The sequence below is a fragment of the Eretmochelys imbricata genome, chromosome 3, assembly GCF_965152235.1.
Source record: "Eretmochelys imbricata isolate rEreImb1 chromosome 3, rEreImb1.hap1, whole genome shotgun sequence".
Classification (NCBI taxonomy): domain Eukaryota; kingdom Metazoa; phylum Chordata; order Testudines; family Cheloniidae; genus Eretmochelys; species Eretmochelys imbricata.
In genome coordinates this window covers 99,378,479-99,396,094 of record NC_135574.1, presented here as the reverse complement: position 1 = coordinate 99,396,094, position 17,616 = coordinate 99,378,479, and the positions used below count along the sequence as shown (strand labels likewise).

Here is a 17,616-nt window from a genome sequence, read left to right as displayed (position 1 = left end):
CCAGATCAAGAATTCCTGAGTGTGTCTGTTCCTCTGTTGTCAGCAAATATCTATGAACCCCCCTAGCAAAGTGTCCAATCCCCATCTATTGGTGGTCCAGACAGAACACGGTACTTTTAATTTGGCCCCCTAGTGTGCATTTGGCCCCCTATGGTACTGTTTTTAACTACATGATCACATACTATTCCCCCATCCCCCCCCAGACCCGTGCCTCATTCAGTGCACTGCATGGACCGGCTCTGGGGTCGATTCAGGGTTGTGTAAGCCAAGGATGATGATGTCTGTAGAACCCCTGCTTCGTTTGTTGTAGAAGTTGGAAGGTATGTAGTGAATGAGGCAGAGAAAGGATGGTCTTATAGTTAAGGCAGTTGAATGCTACCCTGGAAAATTGGATTCTATCCCTGCCTCTACCTCAGAGCTCCTATGTGATATTAGTGAAGGACATTAAACCAAACTTTTCACAGGCTGACCTCCTAATTGTGTGTGCCTCTTTTTCTGGGCGTGTGACTTGAGCCTATAACCTAAACGTAATTTCCCCAATACTAATTTCTCCCTACTGTTACTCACACCTTTCTATTAACTGTCTGTAATGGGCCATTCTCTTACCACTTCAGAAGTTATTTTGCCTCCCTTGGTATCCTGCTGTTGATTGATTTAACTCATTAGACTGACCTCACACTTGGTAAAGCAACCCCCCATCCTTTCATGTATTTGTACCTGCTCCTGTATTTTCACTCCATGCATCCGATGAAGTGGGTTCTAGCCCGTGAAAGCTTATGCCCAAATAAATTTTAGTCTCTAAGGTGCCACAAGTACTCCTCTTGTTTTTGCTGATACAGACTAACAGGGCTACCACTCTGAAACCTGACACCTGCAACTGACATCAGTGGGAGCTGTGATTTGTATGCATTACATGCTACATAATGCTAAGTATTCTGAAAATCGGGTCCTAGGCATCTCAGATTGGGCACCCAGAACTAGTGGATACTTTTGACTTAAATTTCTCTGTGCTTCAGTTCTCCAGAGGATAATAAAATGGGTATAATAATTCTCCCTCATCTCACAGGTGTGTTTTGAAAATAAATTAATTAATGTTTGTGAAGCACTCATACTATAGTGATGAGCATCAAAGCCCAGGAGAAAACGAATACTGTCTTCATTGTAGGATTTAAATAGTATTCATTAAATAAAGCCTGGAGCCTCACTTTGAGCAATGTGGGGAAAATAAAATATTGAATAGTTGCTCAATAAGTGACCACCATCCATTCTGTGCACTCAATGAGGCAGAGTCCTGTGGAAAAAATAGTATGTAATGATATAATTAATGATTGTTGCATAAATGTGTACACACAAGGGGGCTGAATAGAGGTTCCACAGGCAATCTTAATTTTGGAATTTCCTACTTTATGAATGCTTGACTTTGCAACCTTAATAATGTTCTTTTAACATAGTTTTGTGTGTGTAATAAATATGTATGTTGCACAAAATTTTTTAGGAATCCTTTGTTTGACTTTGTTTCATGCTTTAGAAACCAGAATTTGTGCTATCCGTGATTTTGGAGCACTGTAATACATTTTTTTACTTTTAATATTGTTCATGGTTTTGCTGCAAGCCACCTTTTGATATAGAGAATCAGATTATTTGTGGAAAAAGCAGAAATGCATAGATCTGTTATATAATATATACAGATGCACAAAAAGGATTCATTTTTTTTCACTGTTCACTTGCTGACACTAGACCAGATTACAGAGCCCTTAATTGCATGTGGGCTCCACAACCTGGCTTGCTTTTCGCAGCATTCCATGGCAAAGCATCTGCCACGCTGTAAGCAATATGTCCTTCATCCTTTCTTCTGCCCCCATTCCTTCTTACATGAATGCCTTTCTTAATGTTCACTGGTGCTTTCTTGGCCTACCGCTCCTTAAGTTCTCTTCCTTCCTGGTTGCTGTCTTTTGGTTGTCAGGTGAGAGAAAATGATTTCTAACAGCATGGATTTTGTACAAAGTCATCTTGGCTCCTGCTTATCAAATGAAAACTGCATTAGTTGGATAGAGTACTGTAGGCACCTCAATGAATAGTGACTGTATAAAAATACTAAGGGTAGAGGTGATGAACTTGAACAGAAATACTGTATCTGAAACACATCTTGTGAAGTCTGGATCAGTCTCTGGAGCTGGGCTTAATGCCTTGGGCCTATCGCTAATTGTAAGGTCAGAGTGTACCTGCATGTGCACTAGCACCAGAGGAGCCGTTCGCATGGTGTCTCCATGGCGACATATGGCTGCACATTTCATACATCAGTTATCTGTAGACTGATTGCTCCCAAGTTCAGTTGGGAGCCTGAAGCCGGATTGAGAAGATGTCTGGTTGCTCTGACTTAAGTGAGTGGTTTGGAAAAAATGACTAGGGAAAATGAAGAGGCCCACTGGAAAGGAAATCTGCACTCAGACATGGCTGTTTTTGAGGTCACTTGGCAGCAGTAGGTCACCATGCACCAGTTCTATTAGTATGTCCAGTATTGTAGAGGGAACAGTGATTTTGCAAGCCACTTCAGAAAGTGCTCTTCAGACATTTAATTGATGCTGCAGAGGTGGCATGCAAAAAGAAGTCTTCAAGATCTATATTATAAATGGCTGGAACACTTCTATGTTGCACCTGGCGATGGGGCCAAACTTCCCTAATATTCAGGTTCAAGGAAATCTCAAGAACACTTTCTCTAACAATGCTGGAAATGATATATTTACAGATGTTTCAGTTTCAGTGTTTCAGTGGTCTCAATGAGAGCTGCTTATTTACTGTTCTTAGCAAAAGGTCCAATCTGATGTAGGCTAGAACAGAATCTGTTATTTTTTTGGCAGAGCGAAGCAAGGTCCTACCTACGCTCAACTTGATGTCATTTTTCTTTAGGTAATCTGATAACTTTTAACTACTGCATCCGATCAATTCCAAAATTATGGGAAATGTTCTAGGCTGCAATGGGGCAAAGCCTACTGATTTCAATGAAAATTGACCTCTGGAAGCCCTTGCATCTGCTTAGCAGAGCTATCTACTTCAGTTAGGTCTCAGAGTAACAGCCGTGTTAGTCTGTATTCGCAAAAAGAAAAGGAGTACTTGTGGCACCTTAGAGACTAACCAATTTATTTGAGCATGAGCTTTCGTGAGCTACAGCTCACTTCATCAGATGCATACCGTGGAAACTGCCAGTTTCCACGGTATGCATCTGATGAAGTGAGCTGTAGCTCACGAAAGCTCATGCTCAAATAAATTGGTTAGTCTCTAAGGTGCCACAAGTACTCCTTTTCTTTTTTCAGTTAGGTCTGTAATTATCCAAAGATCAAAGAACTGGTTGATGGCAGCCATTAACACCTTCCCATGCTGAAGGACTTCTCCTCCCCCAAGTAGAAAGAAAAGAAACAATGTGGGGAGCACAGATTGCACATGTCATGGGTGCAAAATGGGGGTGAGAGGAATGGGTGGAGAATGGGGGACACACCAAGTCCCTGGCACAGCAGGGGTTTCAGGGAGTCCCTGAAAATACAAGGAGTGCCTGATACGTGCAATGAGCTCAGCCTACAGAAGCCGTGAAGCGGACAGCCTTCTAGGGCCTTGTCTACACTGCCTCTTTACAGCGCTGAAACTTTCTCGCTCAGGGGTGGGGAAAAAACACCCACCCTGAGCACTGCAAGTTTCAGCGCTGTAAAATGGCGGTGTAGACAGTGCACCAGCTCTGGTAGCTACTCCTCTCGTGGGGGTGGTTTTTTTTTTTTTTTTAGAGTGCTGGGAGAGCTCTCTCCCTGTGCAGGTGCCGTCACTACGCAGCCAGGGGAAAGCGCTGCTGCGGCAGTGCTTGAACGTTGGTAGTGAAGACATACCCCTAGTTTAATAGAACCTGCCTTACAGCACTCTGCAAGCCTCTCTTGTTTTATCACGTGTTGTAATGGTGAACTGTTTCCTGTATATTAGAAGACATCAGACACTAAATATAGCAGAAAAAATAATCAAGAAGCTGCTGTACCTATGAAACTTCAAAAATGTAGTGATTTGCTTCTGTGTAATTACGTGTAGTGATTAGAACATCTCTTAGCAATATTACTCTAGTTTTCTTTTAAGTTGGCTGGATCTAATGATTAATTTAATTCATCATCCACTTCAGACACATCAGCGTCACTTATGGACTATTCAACTTGTTAACGTTTTTACGTTTTCTGTTTTTGCAGCAGGTGTTTTGGAATCTTAGACTATATCTCTGTGTACAAGCTTTGCAAAGTGTACAGCTCACCAATGAAATTCCTTCTCTTCCAGCACCATGGGCATCCAGGTGTTCAGTCCTTTTAGTCCTACGGAGCAGACAGGTTATATCTCTCCAACTGAAAAGTATGATGGTGGATTAATTGACCGAAGAGTGCTAAAGCAGAAGTGAGTTTATAGTGCACTTGCTAATTCTACTTATGTTTTGAAAACAACATTACATTTCTGTTTTGCTGATGAGACTATGAAGTTATTCCACATTGCTAGGAAGTCCTATATACTCCATCAGAAAAGGGAACTAATCTGTTCCTAAATCTTGAAGTACAAATTAGAGATGTAAATAGAGTTTTAAAAAAGTAACCATTTAAATTATTAAAATTGTATCAGTTAAACATTTAACCATTAACAAGTTCAAACATAGGCGTGGGAACTAAGGGTGTGGGGGGTGCTGCAGCACCCCCACGTTTTACATAGGTCCTAGCTGCCGGCCCTGCACTCGGGGTCCTAGCTGTGGCTGCCGGCCCTGCTCCCAGACGTGGAGAGGGGTAAGGAGGCCGAGGCTGGGGCCACAGCTAGGGGCGGGTGTGGGGCTGGGAACGGAGCTCCAGGCATGGGGCTGGTAGCCGGGACCCCAGGTGCAGAGTGGCAGTGGAGCCCCGCGTAAAACGGGGGGTGCTGTAACATGCCCTGCATCCCTAGTTCCTGAACCTATGATGTCAGTTCCATAGCGATGGTCTGGACTTCTAACAATGCCGAACCTAGTTCCATATACACTATGAAATGGTATTGCTGTGGCATTTTTGATGTGCACATTAGGCATTTAAATTTTAACTGAATACATTAGCCATAAGTCTGATGCTTATCAGTTAACCGGTTAACATTTTATATCCCTAGTACAAATCTGTCTTCATATATACAGGTGTAATTCTCAGATAAACAAGCAGGAATTGGAACACACTTACCTAAGGGCAGACCTGAGTCCTGGTTCAAAAGTGAAGTGGTCTGGTTAGAATTTTTTTTTTGACGTTTCTTATTTGTCAGTTTCTTATGAAGAGCCAAAGGGAGGAACTGATCGGCAAGGCCCACTGGTGGGCAGAAGGTGCTGGGGGAAGGGAGAGGAGCTGATCGGCGGGGCCCACTAGTCGGTGCTGAGCACTCACTATTTTTTTCCCTGTGGGTGCTCCGGGGCTGGATGTCGGTTTTCAGTGTAGACCAGCCCTGAATGTGAACCCTGAGCCTTCAAGCCAAATACTCAACCCTTTTATCCACTTCAAGCATAGGAGCCATGCAGACTATCCAACCAGTTTTTCTAGTCCCTTAATGAAAATTCCTAGAACACATGGTACAGCTACACAACAAATGAAGGTGTGATTATAGTGTGGGTAGACATGTCCATGCTAGCTTTAATCTAGCCAGCGCAAGTAACAATAGTAGTGCACACACAGCAATGCAGGCTTCAGCACAGGGTAGCAACTCAAGTATGTACTCAGAGTCCCGGTTGGGTTTGTACTGGGGCAGCCAGCCTGAGCTGAAGTCCATGCTGCCGCATCACCACTTCTATTGTTACTTGCACTAGCCAAATTAAAGCTAGCATCAGTATACCTACCCATGTTATAATCACACTTCCATTAGCTGTGTAGGTGTGCTTATACATCCTGTTCTATTACCTTGGCAACCGGCAAGCAGGCAGCGTAACCTCCTCAGGCCGATGTACATTAAACTTCACCTCTATTAACAAAAAACAACCAAACTACCTGGGAGGGAAGAGGCGGCATGAGAGCGGGGACTCGGGGGGAAGTCGAGTGGCCCCCCTGGCAAATCAGAAAGTTGGCACCTCTGGTTAGGGGTGTAAAAATCCACACCCCGGAGAAGTGTAGCTATACTGACCTAGCTCCCAGGGGAGATGGTACTTGGTTGATGGAAGAATTCTTCCACTGACCCAGTTACTGCTGCTCAGGGAGGTTGATTAATTACAGTAATGTGAGGACCTTTTCTGTCACTGTACTGAATGTCTACATGAAATGATACAATGGCATTGCAGGTGTGTCACTTCAGTGTTTTATGTGTAGAAACAGCCTCAGGGAGAGGTTATAGCTGGTGTTGCTGTGGGTTTGACTGCTGAGGTGGTGGTTATTGAATTTTTAAACATAGATTGGGGATTTAAGAAAAACCTGTTTTGAATACTGATTTTACAATTCAACATAATGTTAGTCTGATAGTTCTGCCAATGTTTATGGGGGTGGTTCTTAGTGGTTTTTCTTTTGTTCATCTTCTTCCAGAACTGGTTCATTTTTCCTGTTTTTATGTATTTGGAGTGTTTAAATTCTGTACATCTTTCTCTTGTATATGTTTTCCCCTTACTTGTGGAAACTGCTTCATTCGCACTAGTGTGGTAATAATATACTGAAAGAGAGAATAGAGTCTTTGGGGTTGTCTACACAGCAATTTAGGCCAATATAGTTAAATGGCTATTGTTACACTGGTCGAAATATAGCATTTTAAATTCACATTCTACCTTACCCTGATATAACTTCTCTATATAGACAAGCCCCAACAAGCACCTTCAAAGTATGCTTCTTGATCTTACAGAGAGATTGAGGGAGACTCTGTCTAGCTCTGATAGTTTAAACTCAAAAATAACAGTTAACTTGTTGTAACAAAAACATAATTTATTTTATCCCTTTTCTTCCTCTATTGAAGAGTCATCGAAGTGCATTTATGCATCCAACTGATCAGATCAGAGGTCACTATGGTTACATTATTTTTTAGAGATGGGGTAAGAGCAAAAAAGTGTGGAGTGTCCAGGGTCTTAGAGTTTTCTTGTGTAAAAATTTGTTGAAGTGGTAGCAATGCTCTTCTGTGAGAACACCCACTTAGGATACACAAAATGCTCCCATGAACACTTTTCATACCTGCTTTTCTATCTAAGTACTAGCTCCTGCACAGCTCAAGGCAGTATGACATGGTCTTGTTGCTGAGACAGCAGCTGTCATTTTTTCCTACAGTTACCTGAGACGGCTGTGTGAGAGCCCACATTTTTATTGGCATATGTTCTAAATGCAGTTTCTGAAGTCATGCATGCCAAATGATATACAAACCAGATCCACTTCTCATGAAGTTCCAACCGTTTTCCTTCAGGAACGGCATCCTGATAAAAGATTGATTCTCATATGAGAATGAGTCTTTATATATAAATAAAAAGGTGTTCCATAGCTTTTTTTGTGAGGTGTTGCATAATGGACTTTCTGTCCAAATGCCTTGGAGTGAAATACTCAGCTGGGGGACAGATTTCTGTGCACTAACAGGATACCACATCACATTTCAAATCCTGCCTGACATACTAATTGAGTGGCTGTGAAAGTGTGAGGAATTTTTTAGATCAACAATCTTACCTCTTATGTGGTAAGTGTACAGCTAATAGCTTGTCCTATTGAAGGTAGTTTTGCAAGTGTGCTTTTGGTTGAAGATGTTTGTCTTCTACTGTCAATCCCAGGTCTTGCTCTTTAATTCCCCATTATTTGTATGTAGATAGTGTTAGTCCTTTTAGAATAGTCTGTCTGAAATTCATTTGTATGCATGCTGGAAAAACAAGGGGAAAACTGTTAATCTGAAGCATTGTTCCTGTAAATTTTCTGCTGGACTGTTCATCAGATCTTTATATGCATTGAGAGCTTATCTGAATGGACTTCTAATTCTTTAACATTGATACCACTGGCCTTCAGAACTATTTCTAATACATGTGGTAATCTAATTATTTTTCTAATTTGGTAGATTTGCAGCCTCACCTTTTGCATGATTGTTTACAGCATTTCCAACGCTTCCTGTTTTTGTTGGGATTTTTTCCCCCTTAAAGCCTCAGCTCATTGGAGTCAGTGGTCTATGTGAGAATTTCTAAACCCCCCCCCCCCCCCATCTGAAAGCTTCTTGCTCTTGCAATTGCAGGGGGAAGCTTGAAAATGTGAATTCTAGAGGCTCAAAAACTAGAAGACAAATACCATCCCACACCCAAGTTGTTGTTTTAAAAATCATGGAAATTTCAAACCGACAAAAAATACCTCTGTGATTTTGGGGGGGACTGACTCATGATTTTTTGAATGCTTGGAGTGGATAGTATTATGTTAACCAGTCAGATGCTGTCAGCCTGGGGTTTCTTTATGTGGGTGCTTATTGCTCTAACTCCCTTTTTTCTAACAAAAATAAACTGAATCCTCCAAACAATCTAGAGCAGTAGTCCCCAAACTTTTTACCTTGCGCCCCACACTTACCCCTGTTTGCGCCTCCACCTCCCAGGGCCTGGAGCGGGACCACAGCTCTGGGAGGGAGGATGTGGACAGAGGTAAGGAGGCCGAGGCTGGAGCCATAGCTGGGGGAGGGGGCGAGAGCAGAGCCGAGGCCAGCAGCCTGTGCCCTGGGGTGCAGGGCCTGGAGCGGAACTGGGTAGCGCTCTCTCCCCACTTCTCGTGGGAGCTGGCCCAGGCACTAGCAACGCCACCCCCAAACATTCCTCCGTGCTCCACAGATTAGGGACTTCTGGCCTAGAGGAAACATTAACTATGTAATGTAGTAATTCCACAAAGATTACCGTAAATAATGAGACTTACAGAAACCCAAAATATATTTGTAAAAGTACTTCTGTTACGATAAACTAGATTTCTCTCTCTCTCTCATGCACGCACACGTGTTCGCTCTCTCTCTCCTGTAAAATGGCCTGATCAGACAGCAGTTCAGCCAATCTTACTCCTGAGGAAAAATTCTTCTCTCCCGAGCCTTCAGCTGCTGCTTCTGCAGCACTCAAGCAAACTCCAAGCACAGAAGCAGCATCTCCTGAGAATGTAACAAACAAAACGCAATCCTGACTGCCTCCAAAGTGAAGTTGGCTGTGTCAAGGACCAGCCATGTTAGAAACTGGCTTTAAAGCATGGGCGTCATCTGATTAGTTTTGCCTGTATTTTCACGGCCTGTTTTTTTAGCTGGTGGTTGTAAAATGTGACAATAGTTCTACAAAACTTAACTGAAATTTAATTTTTGTATCTCTGCTATGGTTCCCTCTACCAACAGTAAGTGAGAGGTTTTCTGAGGGCAGATCTACGCTACAGCCCAAGTCGATATAACTTCCATCGCTCTGGGTGTGAAAAAACCCCCCCGAGTGATGCAAGTTTTGTGCTTTCCACACTGGTGCTATGTCAGCGGGAGGTGCTCTCCCGCCGACATAGCTTCTGCTTCTTGCTGAGGTAGAGTAATTATGTCAACAGGAGAGTGCTCTCCTGTCAGCACAGCACGTCTTCACCAGGCATGCTACAGCGAGGCAGCTGCACCGATGTAGTGCTCTAGTGTAGACTTGCCCTGAGTCTCACACTGTGACTGACATCAGCTCTTCCTGTTTCTACATTCAAGAAGAGCTACAATGGGCCAGTGAAGGTAAGTGGAGAAAACATCAGGCAAAATGTAGCAATAAATAAATAAGAGGTAGATAAGGCTCATCCAACAGCAAGTGGGCCAGAATCTTTTTCTCCTACCCACCTGAAACACTAACACGCCCTTCCCCCCAACCATCACCACCAAGCTGCAGTCTCCATCCTAACCTTTCTGATTATGATGGACTATTATTCCATCCTCATTAGTATGTTAAGAATGTGTTGAGTGCAGTGCTGAAGTTTTCTGATGTCCCACTCTTTGGGAAAGTTGACTCATTTTAAAATAAATGTTCATGGAAATAATGTTGTTTGTATTGTGGCCGTGCCCAGAGGTTCTATCGCTATTGGGAAGGGGGAGAGGGGGCTTTGTTAGATGCTATACAAACGTATAGACACGTCTTGCCCTGAGGCATTTACAATCAAAGGTCCTGTTCCTACAATGAGCTCTGTCTGACCATGCTCAACCAGCTCTACTTGGAGGGCCACAGTGGGGCTCTGTGTAGCTGCAGGGAGCTGTGTGTTTGGGGTTCATTGCCTAATCAGAGAAAATTGAGAAAAATTAAGAAATTTAAATTAAGAAAAGGGGTGTAACAAACCCGTGGAAGGAATGAAGCAAGGAAGACCAGAAACAACATTGAGAGGAACCTGTGTTACACAGCCTAGTTATGTGCACAGCTAGCTGGCTTTCAGCCAGCAAAATCTTATTTAAATTATGTAAACAAACAAAATACATATTGGAAACTGTTCTTCTTTACTCAGATGCCCGGAGGCTTTAATGGTTATTATTACCAAAGTGTATAATATTTTATCCTGTTTCTTGGCATCTGCTGCACATTGCACAGATGTCTTGATTGAACTGTCTACACTGATGCCAAGGGTTTTTTTTTTTTTTTTTTTTTTGAAATGATCAGTTTCACCTAACTCAGGAACATGCCTTTGTGCAAAGTACGCCATATATTTTGCTGTTGGAGGCTTTTCAGCTGTGTTAATTATGTGCTCAACCATACGATCCAGCCTAAAACCATCCTTGGATAACCAAGGTGACAACACAGGAGTGCAAACGCCATAACTTTTCTTTCAGTGAGACAAAATGTTCCCCATGACATTGGGACTGTAATTTTTGTTCAGTTAGTGGAGACAGAACAGCTCAGTCCATAATGACTTGACTTTGTGGTATTATGTTCCCAAGAGATGTACTGTGTGTGAACACCCTGAGAATACTATGCAGCCAAAGAGAATTACAGTTATAGCGTTTGCTTCACATAACTTCCAAGGATAGTAGAGAGAATATGAAATAAAATGGGAATTTACAGAAATGGCTTGATTAAAAACTAGTTAATAGGTTATTATAAAAACTAGTTATTATACCAAGGGGATGCCTTTTTCTGAAGTAAGGTGAGATTTACAAATCGATTCTCAGGCATGTTAACCTGGTCTGTGTCCCAAGATCTTGCAGGTATGAGAGAGACTTTGGGGGGCACTATATTGACCTTGGCGTTAAACTTCTATTTGTAGTAGTCTTGTCCTTGTGTGAGGCCTAGACTAAACACACAAGTTGCACTGGTTTAACTAAAAGTGTGATGTTACATGGGCACAACTTTGGGCTGGTCTTCACTATGCGGAGATCATAGATTCATAGATATTAAGGTCAGAAGGGACCATTATGATCATCTAGTCTGACCTCCTGCACAATGCAGGCCACAGAATCTCACCCACCCGCTCCTGCAATAAACCTCTCACCTATGTCTGAGCTATTGAAGTCCTCAAATCATGGTTTAAAGACTTCAAGGAGCAGAGAATTCTACAGCAAGTGACCCGTGCCCCATGCTACAGAGGAAGGCAAAAAACCTTCAGGGCCTCTTCCAATCTGCTCTGGAGGAAAATTCCTTCCCGACCCCAAATAAGGCGATCAGCTGAACCCTGAGCATATGGGCAAGATTCACCAGCCAGATACCCAGGAAAGAATTCTCTGTAGTGACTCAGATCCGACCACATCTAACTTCCCATCACAGGCCATTGGGCCTATTTACCATGAATATTTAAAGATCAATTAATTGCCAAAATCATGTTATCCCATCATACCATCTCTTCCATAAATTTATCGAGTTTAATCTTAAAGCCAGATAGGTCTTTCCCCCCCACTGCTTCCCTTGGAAGGCTGTTCCAAAACTTCACTCCTCTGATGGTTAGAAACCTTCATCTAATTTCAAGTCTAAATTCACAACGGCCAGTTTATATCCATTTGTTCTTGTGTCCACATTGGTACTGAGCTTAAATAATTCCTCTCCCTCTCCGGTATTTATCCCTCTGATATATTTATAGAGAGCAATCCATGCAGCAATCAATCTGTGAAGACCTGCTAAATTGACGGCAGAGCACTCTCCCGTCGACCCTGGTACTCCAGCTCCCTGAGAAGATTAAGGTAGATGGACGGGAGAGCGTCTCCCATCAACGCAGCGCAGTGAAGACACCAGGGTAAGTCGACCTAAGCTACGTAGCTGGAGTAGCATAGCTTAGGTCTGCTTACCCTGTAGTGAAGACCAGCCCTTTGTGTGTGAACATTTCTGTAAGTAGATAAGCTGTTAGTTACATCTCTCTCCAGCCAACTCTATTGTTTAATTTAGATCTACTTCACCTATTTAACATAGTTGCCCAACTGTGAGTTTTTTGTGGCGACTTCATCTAAACATAATCGCGTATTTCCACCTTATTGCTTCAGGACTTTGAAGGATTTATCAGACATTGTTTAGAGACTGGGGCAAGGTATGAATTTTTCACATCCCTTAACGACATAGCTGGGTTGACCTTTTTAGTGTAAACCGGGCCTATGTTAAGGTCAGTCCACCATGAAAAGTTACTTTGCCATACCTATGTCTCTCTCACGGGTGTGAAAAATTTGCACCCCTGAGTGACTTAGTTAAATTGACCAAACCTCTGGTGTAGAAGTCTTCCGTTTACCTCGCTACTTCCTCTTGGGAAGTTGGCTTACCTCCAGTGACGGGAGAGGGGTCACCTGTTGCTATAGTAAGAGTTTACACTGAACTGCTACGGCTTCACATTTGCAGCTGTGCTGCTGTAGCATTCTAAGGTTATGTCTACACTTAAAAACTATTTTAGCTGAAACTGTTTACACATGGCTTATAACTTCTGTTTACAGCCCAGTGTAGTGAGGGCCTTAGGCCTGGTGTACGTGACAAGGTAAGATCAACATAAGCTGCCTTGCGTTGGCCTAGTTGTTCATGTGTCCATGCTTAAATTTGTCCGCCACCAATGTAAATGCCCCATGACGGCAAAGCAGTTACATCACCTCGCCGAGCGGTGTTGAGCCATGGTTAACGTTCTGAGGTCAACACAGTGCGAGTGTAGACACTGCGTTACCTATGTTAACCCTAACTGTCCTCCAGCAGCTGTTCCGCAATGCCCAACACTGATTGCTTTGGTCACAATTGTGAACTGCGTTGGCCAGGAGTCACTGAGTCTGGAAGCCAATCAGCCAGCCTCCCCACTCCACTCTAAAACCCTGCGATTTTTTTGAAATGCCTTTTCCTGATTGTCCAACTTGGTGAGCACACCTAGCAGCTCTCCCTTGTTGTCTGCAGCTTCCCAGCTGAGCATGAGGGCTACACACTCCGTATGCCCCAGGCTGGAGCAGATAGGAGATACGGGATCTCCTGAGCCTGTGGGGAGAAGAGGCTGTGCAGGCACAGCTATGGACAAGCTGTAGAAATGTGGACATCTATGAGCAGATAGCACGGGGGATGCAGGAGAAGGGGTATGACAGGGACCAGCAGCAGTGCTGTGTGAAAGTGAAGTAACTACAGCAGACATACCGCCCTGGAGAGGCCAACGGTCAGTCTGGTGCTGAGCCGCAGGCCCGCCGGTTTTACGGAGAGCTGCATACCTTGACAGAGACTATACCACTACCCTGTACACCACTGTGGATACCTCGGAGGAGCCTGAGTCCCAGCGAAGAATAGGAAGAGGATGGGGGACATGAAACTGGGGGTTCACGCTGTGTCGTGAGCCTGGACCTGTTGGAGATTCCACTGCAGTTCAGTCAGTCCTGGCAGCTGAGCACATGTGAGCTTGATGCAGGGGAAGGAATCTCAGGTAAGTGTATAAATGTATTTCCCATTACAATAATGTACTGATGGCGCTCCCAACTTAGCAGGTCAACTTTGCATTAATTTACTCATACTAGAAGAGGCAGAGGTACAACAAAGAGAGGCAGAGCTGTTACATGCTTTTCATTCCCCTATAGAGTTGAGAGGGGCCCGGGACCAGCGGAACAGTTTGTTTACCCAGGCATGTCCCTTGAATCCTTCTGAGAGATCTCGATGAAACTTTCATGGAGGTATTCTGGAATTCTCTCTTGAAAGTTTCTAGGGATGGCAGCTGTATTTTTTCCTTCATGGTGAGATGCTTTCCTATGCCCATCAGTGATAACATCAGCAGGCACATCGCAGTAAACATGATAGCAGCATATGGGCCGGGCACATTTAAGATGCCAGCAGCAGCTGTGTTCTCTGAGCCTTTGTTACCCTCAGGAACACAATATGAGCTAAAATCACCACCACGTGTGGAAAATGGGGCCAGTATTCAGTGCCGTTGCCCTATAGTCATAATTTCATGCTACTGAGCAATTCCCTCCTCATTTTCCTCACCTCTGGTGGGCCATACTCACCACTGCGGGTGCTGTGAGTGGCACTGTGCACAAGCTCTCCAAGCAGAAGCGTCAATAAGTAAGTCTTGTTTAAAACTTTAGGGGAGTGAGGGAAGGAAGTTCTGAATCTTAGCTTTCACTTTTCCATTGTGACTATATTGACAGTGGTATCTCTGTGTTTTGTCTGTAGCTGCTGCCATTGTGGCCTTTGTTTCCCCCCCACACCTCTGCAATGCCAGAGCCAGGTAAGGAGGAGAAAGAAGAGGACTCAGGATGACATCAGTGAGATCCTGTAATCAGACTGTGGGCAGAGGGTGCAGAGAAGGAAAGAGCGAACAGGAGAAAGTTGCAGCAGGAAAAGGAGTTTCTCCGCAAACACACATGCTGCAGATGCTTGTGGACCTACATGTTCAACAGTTGCAAACTTGCCTCCCTTTGCAGTCTGCAGAGAACTTCATTTTAGCACCTTCCAGCACACCCTTTCCATTCCACGTGGCATCAGGGCCCACCTCCCTACTCCTATCACTCCACCCCGTGGGACGCTACGGACAACCACAGCTTCACATACACTGACCTGTGAGCGCCACAGTTGCTGTATGTGTAGCCAAGATGGACATGAATGTTCTTTTTCGTTATTTAAGTTTTTAATGTATTTGCTTTTAAATTGCACAGATTATTTGTTTTTGCACTGGCTTTGTTACTCAATAAAATATTTTTTGGAAAATAATTTATCTATTAATCTCCAACATATGCTGCAGAATGCCTAGTGGTAGTGAAAGAACCCGCTGCTTGTTATTGTACACTATGACACAACTCATAGGATCAGTGACAAACACAGTAATAATTATAAATGTACAGCAAGCACCACAGAATTAATAGGTGCATTGACTGTGTTATATTCATAGATGTGGAACAGTAACCAGACAGTTCCTAACAGGCCCCAAAACTGCAGGGCCGGACAGAGCATAGTACACCACTTGTACAGCTTCATGAGTCAGGGGAGCAAGAGGTAGACTGGGTCCCCCAGCATCACTGTTGGCATTTCAACATCACCAATGGTAATCCGCCAGTTTGGAAAGAAAAGTCCCTGCTTTCAGCTTTCTGAACAGTCCTGTGTTCTTAGAGATGTGAGCATCATGCACCTTCCCTGATCAGCCAACACGGATGTCAGTGAAGTGTCCCTTGATCAACCAACACTTGCATAACCATAGAGAAGTAGCCCTTTCTGTTGATGTACTCTGTCGCAAGGTGGGCTGGTTCCAGGGATGCACATGCCATCACTCTGCTGCAGTTTGGGAGCCCCGTTGCCACAAATCCATCTGCTATGTTCTGCACATTGCTGAGAGTCACAGTCCTGTGTAGCAGGAGATGATTGGTGACCCTGCACACTTGCATGACAACAGCTTCCACAGTGGATTTTCCAACTCCAAAATGATTTCCCACTGACTCATAGCAATCCGGTGTTGCAGGTTTCCACAGTGCGATCACCACGCATTTGTGCACTGTCAGTGGAGCTCTTATTCTGTTGTCCAGGGTATGGAGGGCTGGTGTGAGCTTGGTGCACGGATCCAGGAATGTGGCCTTTCACATACAAAAGTTCTGCAGCCACTGCTTGTCATTGCAACCCTGCATTACAGTGTGATCCCAGTTGTTTCTTGGGCTCAGATATGGCACTATGCCATCCGCAGCTGCTCTGTGAACTCCACCAACAGCCTTGAATTGGTTTTCTCTATGTTCCGCAGCAATCTGCTGTCCATGAAATCATCATGTTCTCCATCGATGCAGTTCTTGCAGCTCTGCAAATTCTAGAGGATCATGTGCCCTGTGCTTCCAAAGTTCATGACAATAGTGCCAAGGCTCCATACTTCTGTCAGAGATGACAGACCGTGAGGAAGGCCCTGTGGTTTCATGGGATTTTTGAAAAGGGTGCAAAATTTGGAATGTAGATGACTCTATGGGATGGAGAAAGTTGCATGCTGGGAAGTAGACCCCTAGCTCCCAGTCATCTCTGAATGACTTGTTTCTACCCTACCATGCATTGTCAAAACTTCCCAAAAGACAATGTGCTGGATGGTGACAAGCTGAGACAAGCACCCCTGTTGAGTATGTGCGGTATCGGCGCAAGGATGCGAGATGCTAATTGTGGTTTATGCTGACATAATTTGCAGCAGCCAAAATTTGTAGTGTAGACGTGGCCTTAGAAGTGAAAATTTCTGTATTATGTGCCAAACCTCAGTCTACTCTATTTCCCTCCCACCTTCCTTAACTGATTATAATCGATTTGGTCCTGCTTCGAGCAGGGGGTTGGACTAGATGACCTTCAGGGGTCCCTTCCAACCCTGATATTCTATGATTCTATGATTCTATGATTGATTGCTAAATTTCTGTGACTTTAGCACAAAATGTCTTTGAATTAACCAAGGCAGTCTCCTTTTAAGTTACCTTCCATTATTCCTAATACTCTCTTGCCAGGTGAGGAAGAATTATCAGAGCTTTTGTAAAGGGAAATCATGCCTCACCAATCTATTAGAATTCTTTGGAAGGGGTCAACAAACATGTGGATAAGGGTGATCCAATGGGTATAGTGCACTTGAACTCTCAGAAAGTCTTTGATGAGGTCCCTCACCAAACTCTTAAACAAAGTAAGCAGTCTTGGGATAAGAGGGAAGGTGCTCTCAGGGTTCAGTTACTCGTTAAAAGATAGGAAACAAAGGGTAGGAATATATGGTCAGTTTTCAGAATGAAGAGAGGTAAATAGTGGTGTCCCACAGGGGTCTGTACTGGGACCAGTGCTGTTCAACATATTCCTAAATGCTCTGGAAAAAGGGGTAAACAGTGAGGTGGCAAAGTTTTTAGATGCTACAAAATTACTCAAGATCGTTAAGTCCAAATCAGATTGTGAAGAGGAACAAAGGGATCTCACAAAACTCAGTGACTGGGCAACAAAATGGCCGATGAAATTCAATGTTAATAAATGCAAAGTAGTCCATATTGGAAAACATAATCCCAACTTTACACAAAAAAAGTGATTGGGTTGTAAATTAGCTGTTACCACTGGAGAAAGAGATCTATTGGAGTCGTTGTGGATAGTTCTCTGAAAATATCTGCTCAATGTTCAGCAGCAGCCAAAAAAGCTAACAGTGTTTCAAACTGTTAGGAAGAGGACAGATAAGACAGTAAATATATATTTATAAATGCACTATAAAAATGCATGGTACATCTACAGCTTTAGTACTGTGTGTAGTTCTGGTTGTCTCATCTCAAAAAAGATATGTTAGAATTGGAAAAGGT

The 17,616-nt window shown here is 43.6% G+C and overlaps 1 protein-coding gene across 1 annotated transcript in view; it reads left to right on the top strand.

Annotated features, from left to right (window-relative positions):
* Positions 1-17,616, top strand: part of SAMD3 (sterile alpha motif domain containing 3) — a 105,573-nt gene that overhangs the window by 33,057 nt on the left and 54,900 nt on the right. The window contains exon 4 of the mRNA XM_077813032.1: positions 4,303-4,416. Within this exon, the coding sequence (XP_077669158.1) occupies positions 4,303-4,416 (114 nt within the window). The remainder of the gene's footprint in view (positions 1-4,302; positions 4,417-17,616) is intronic.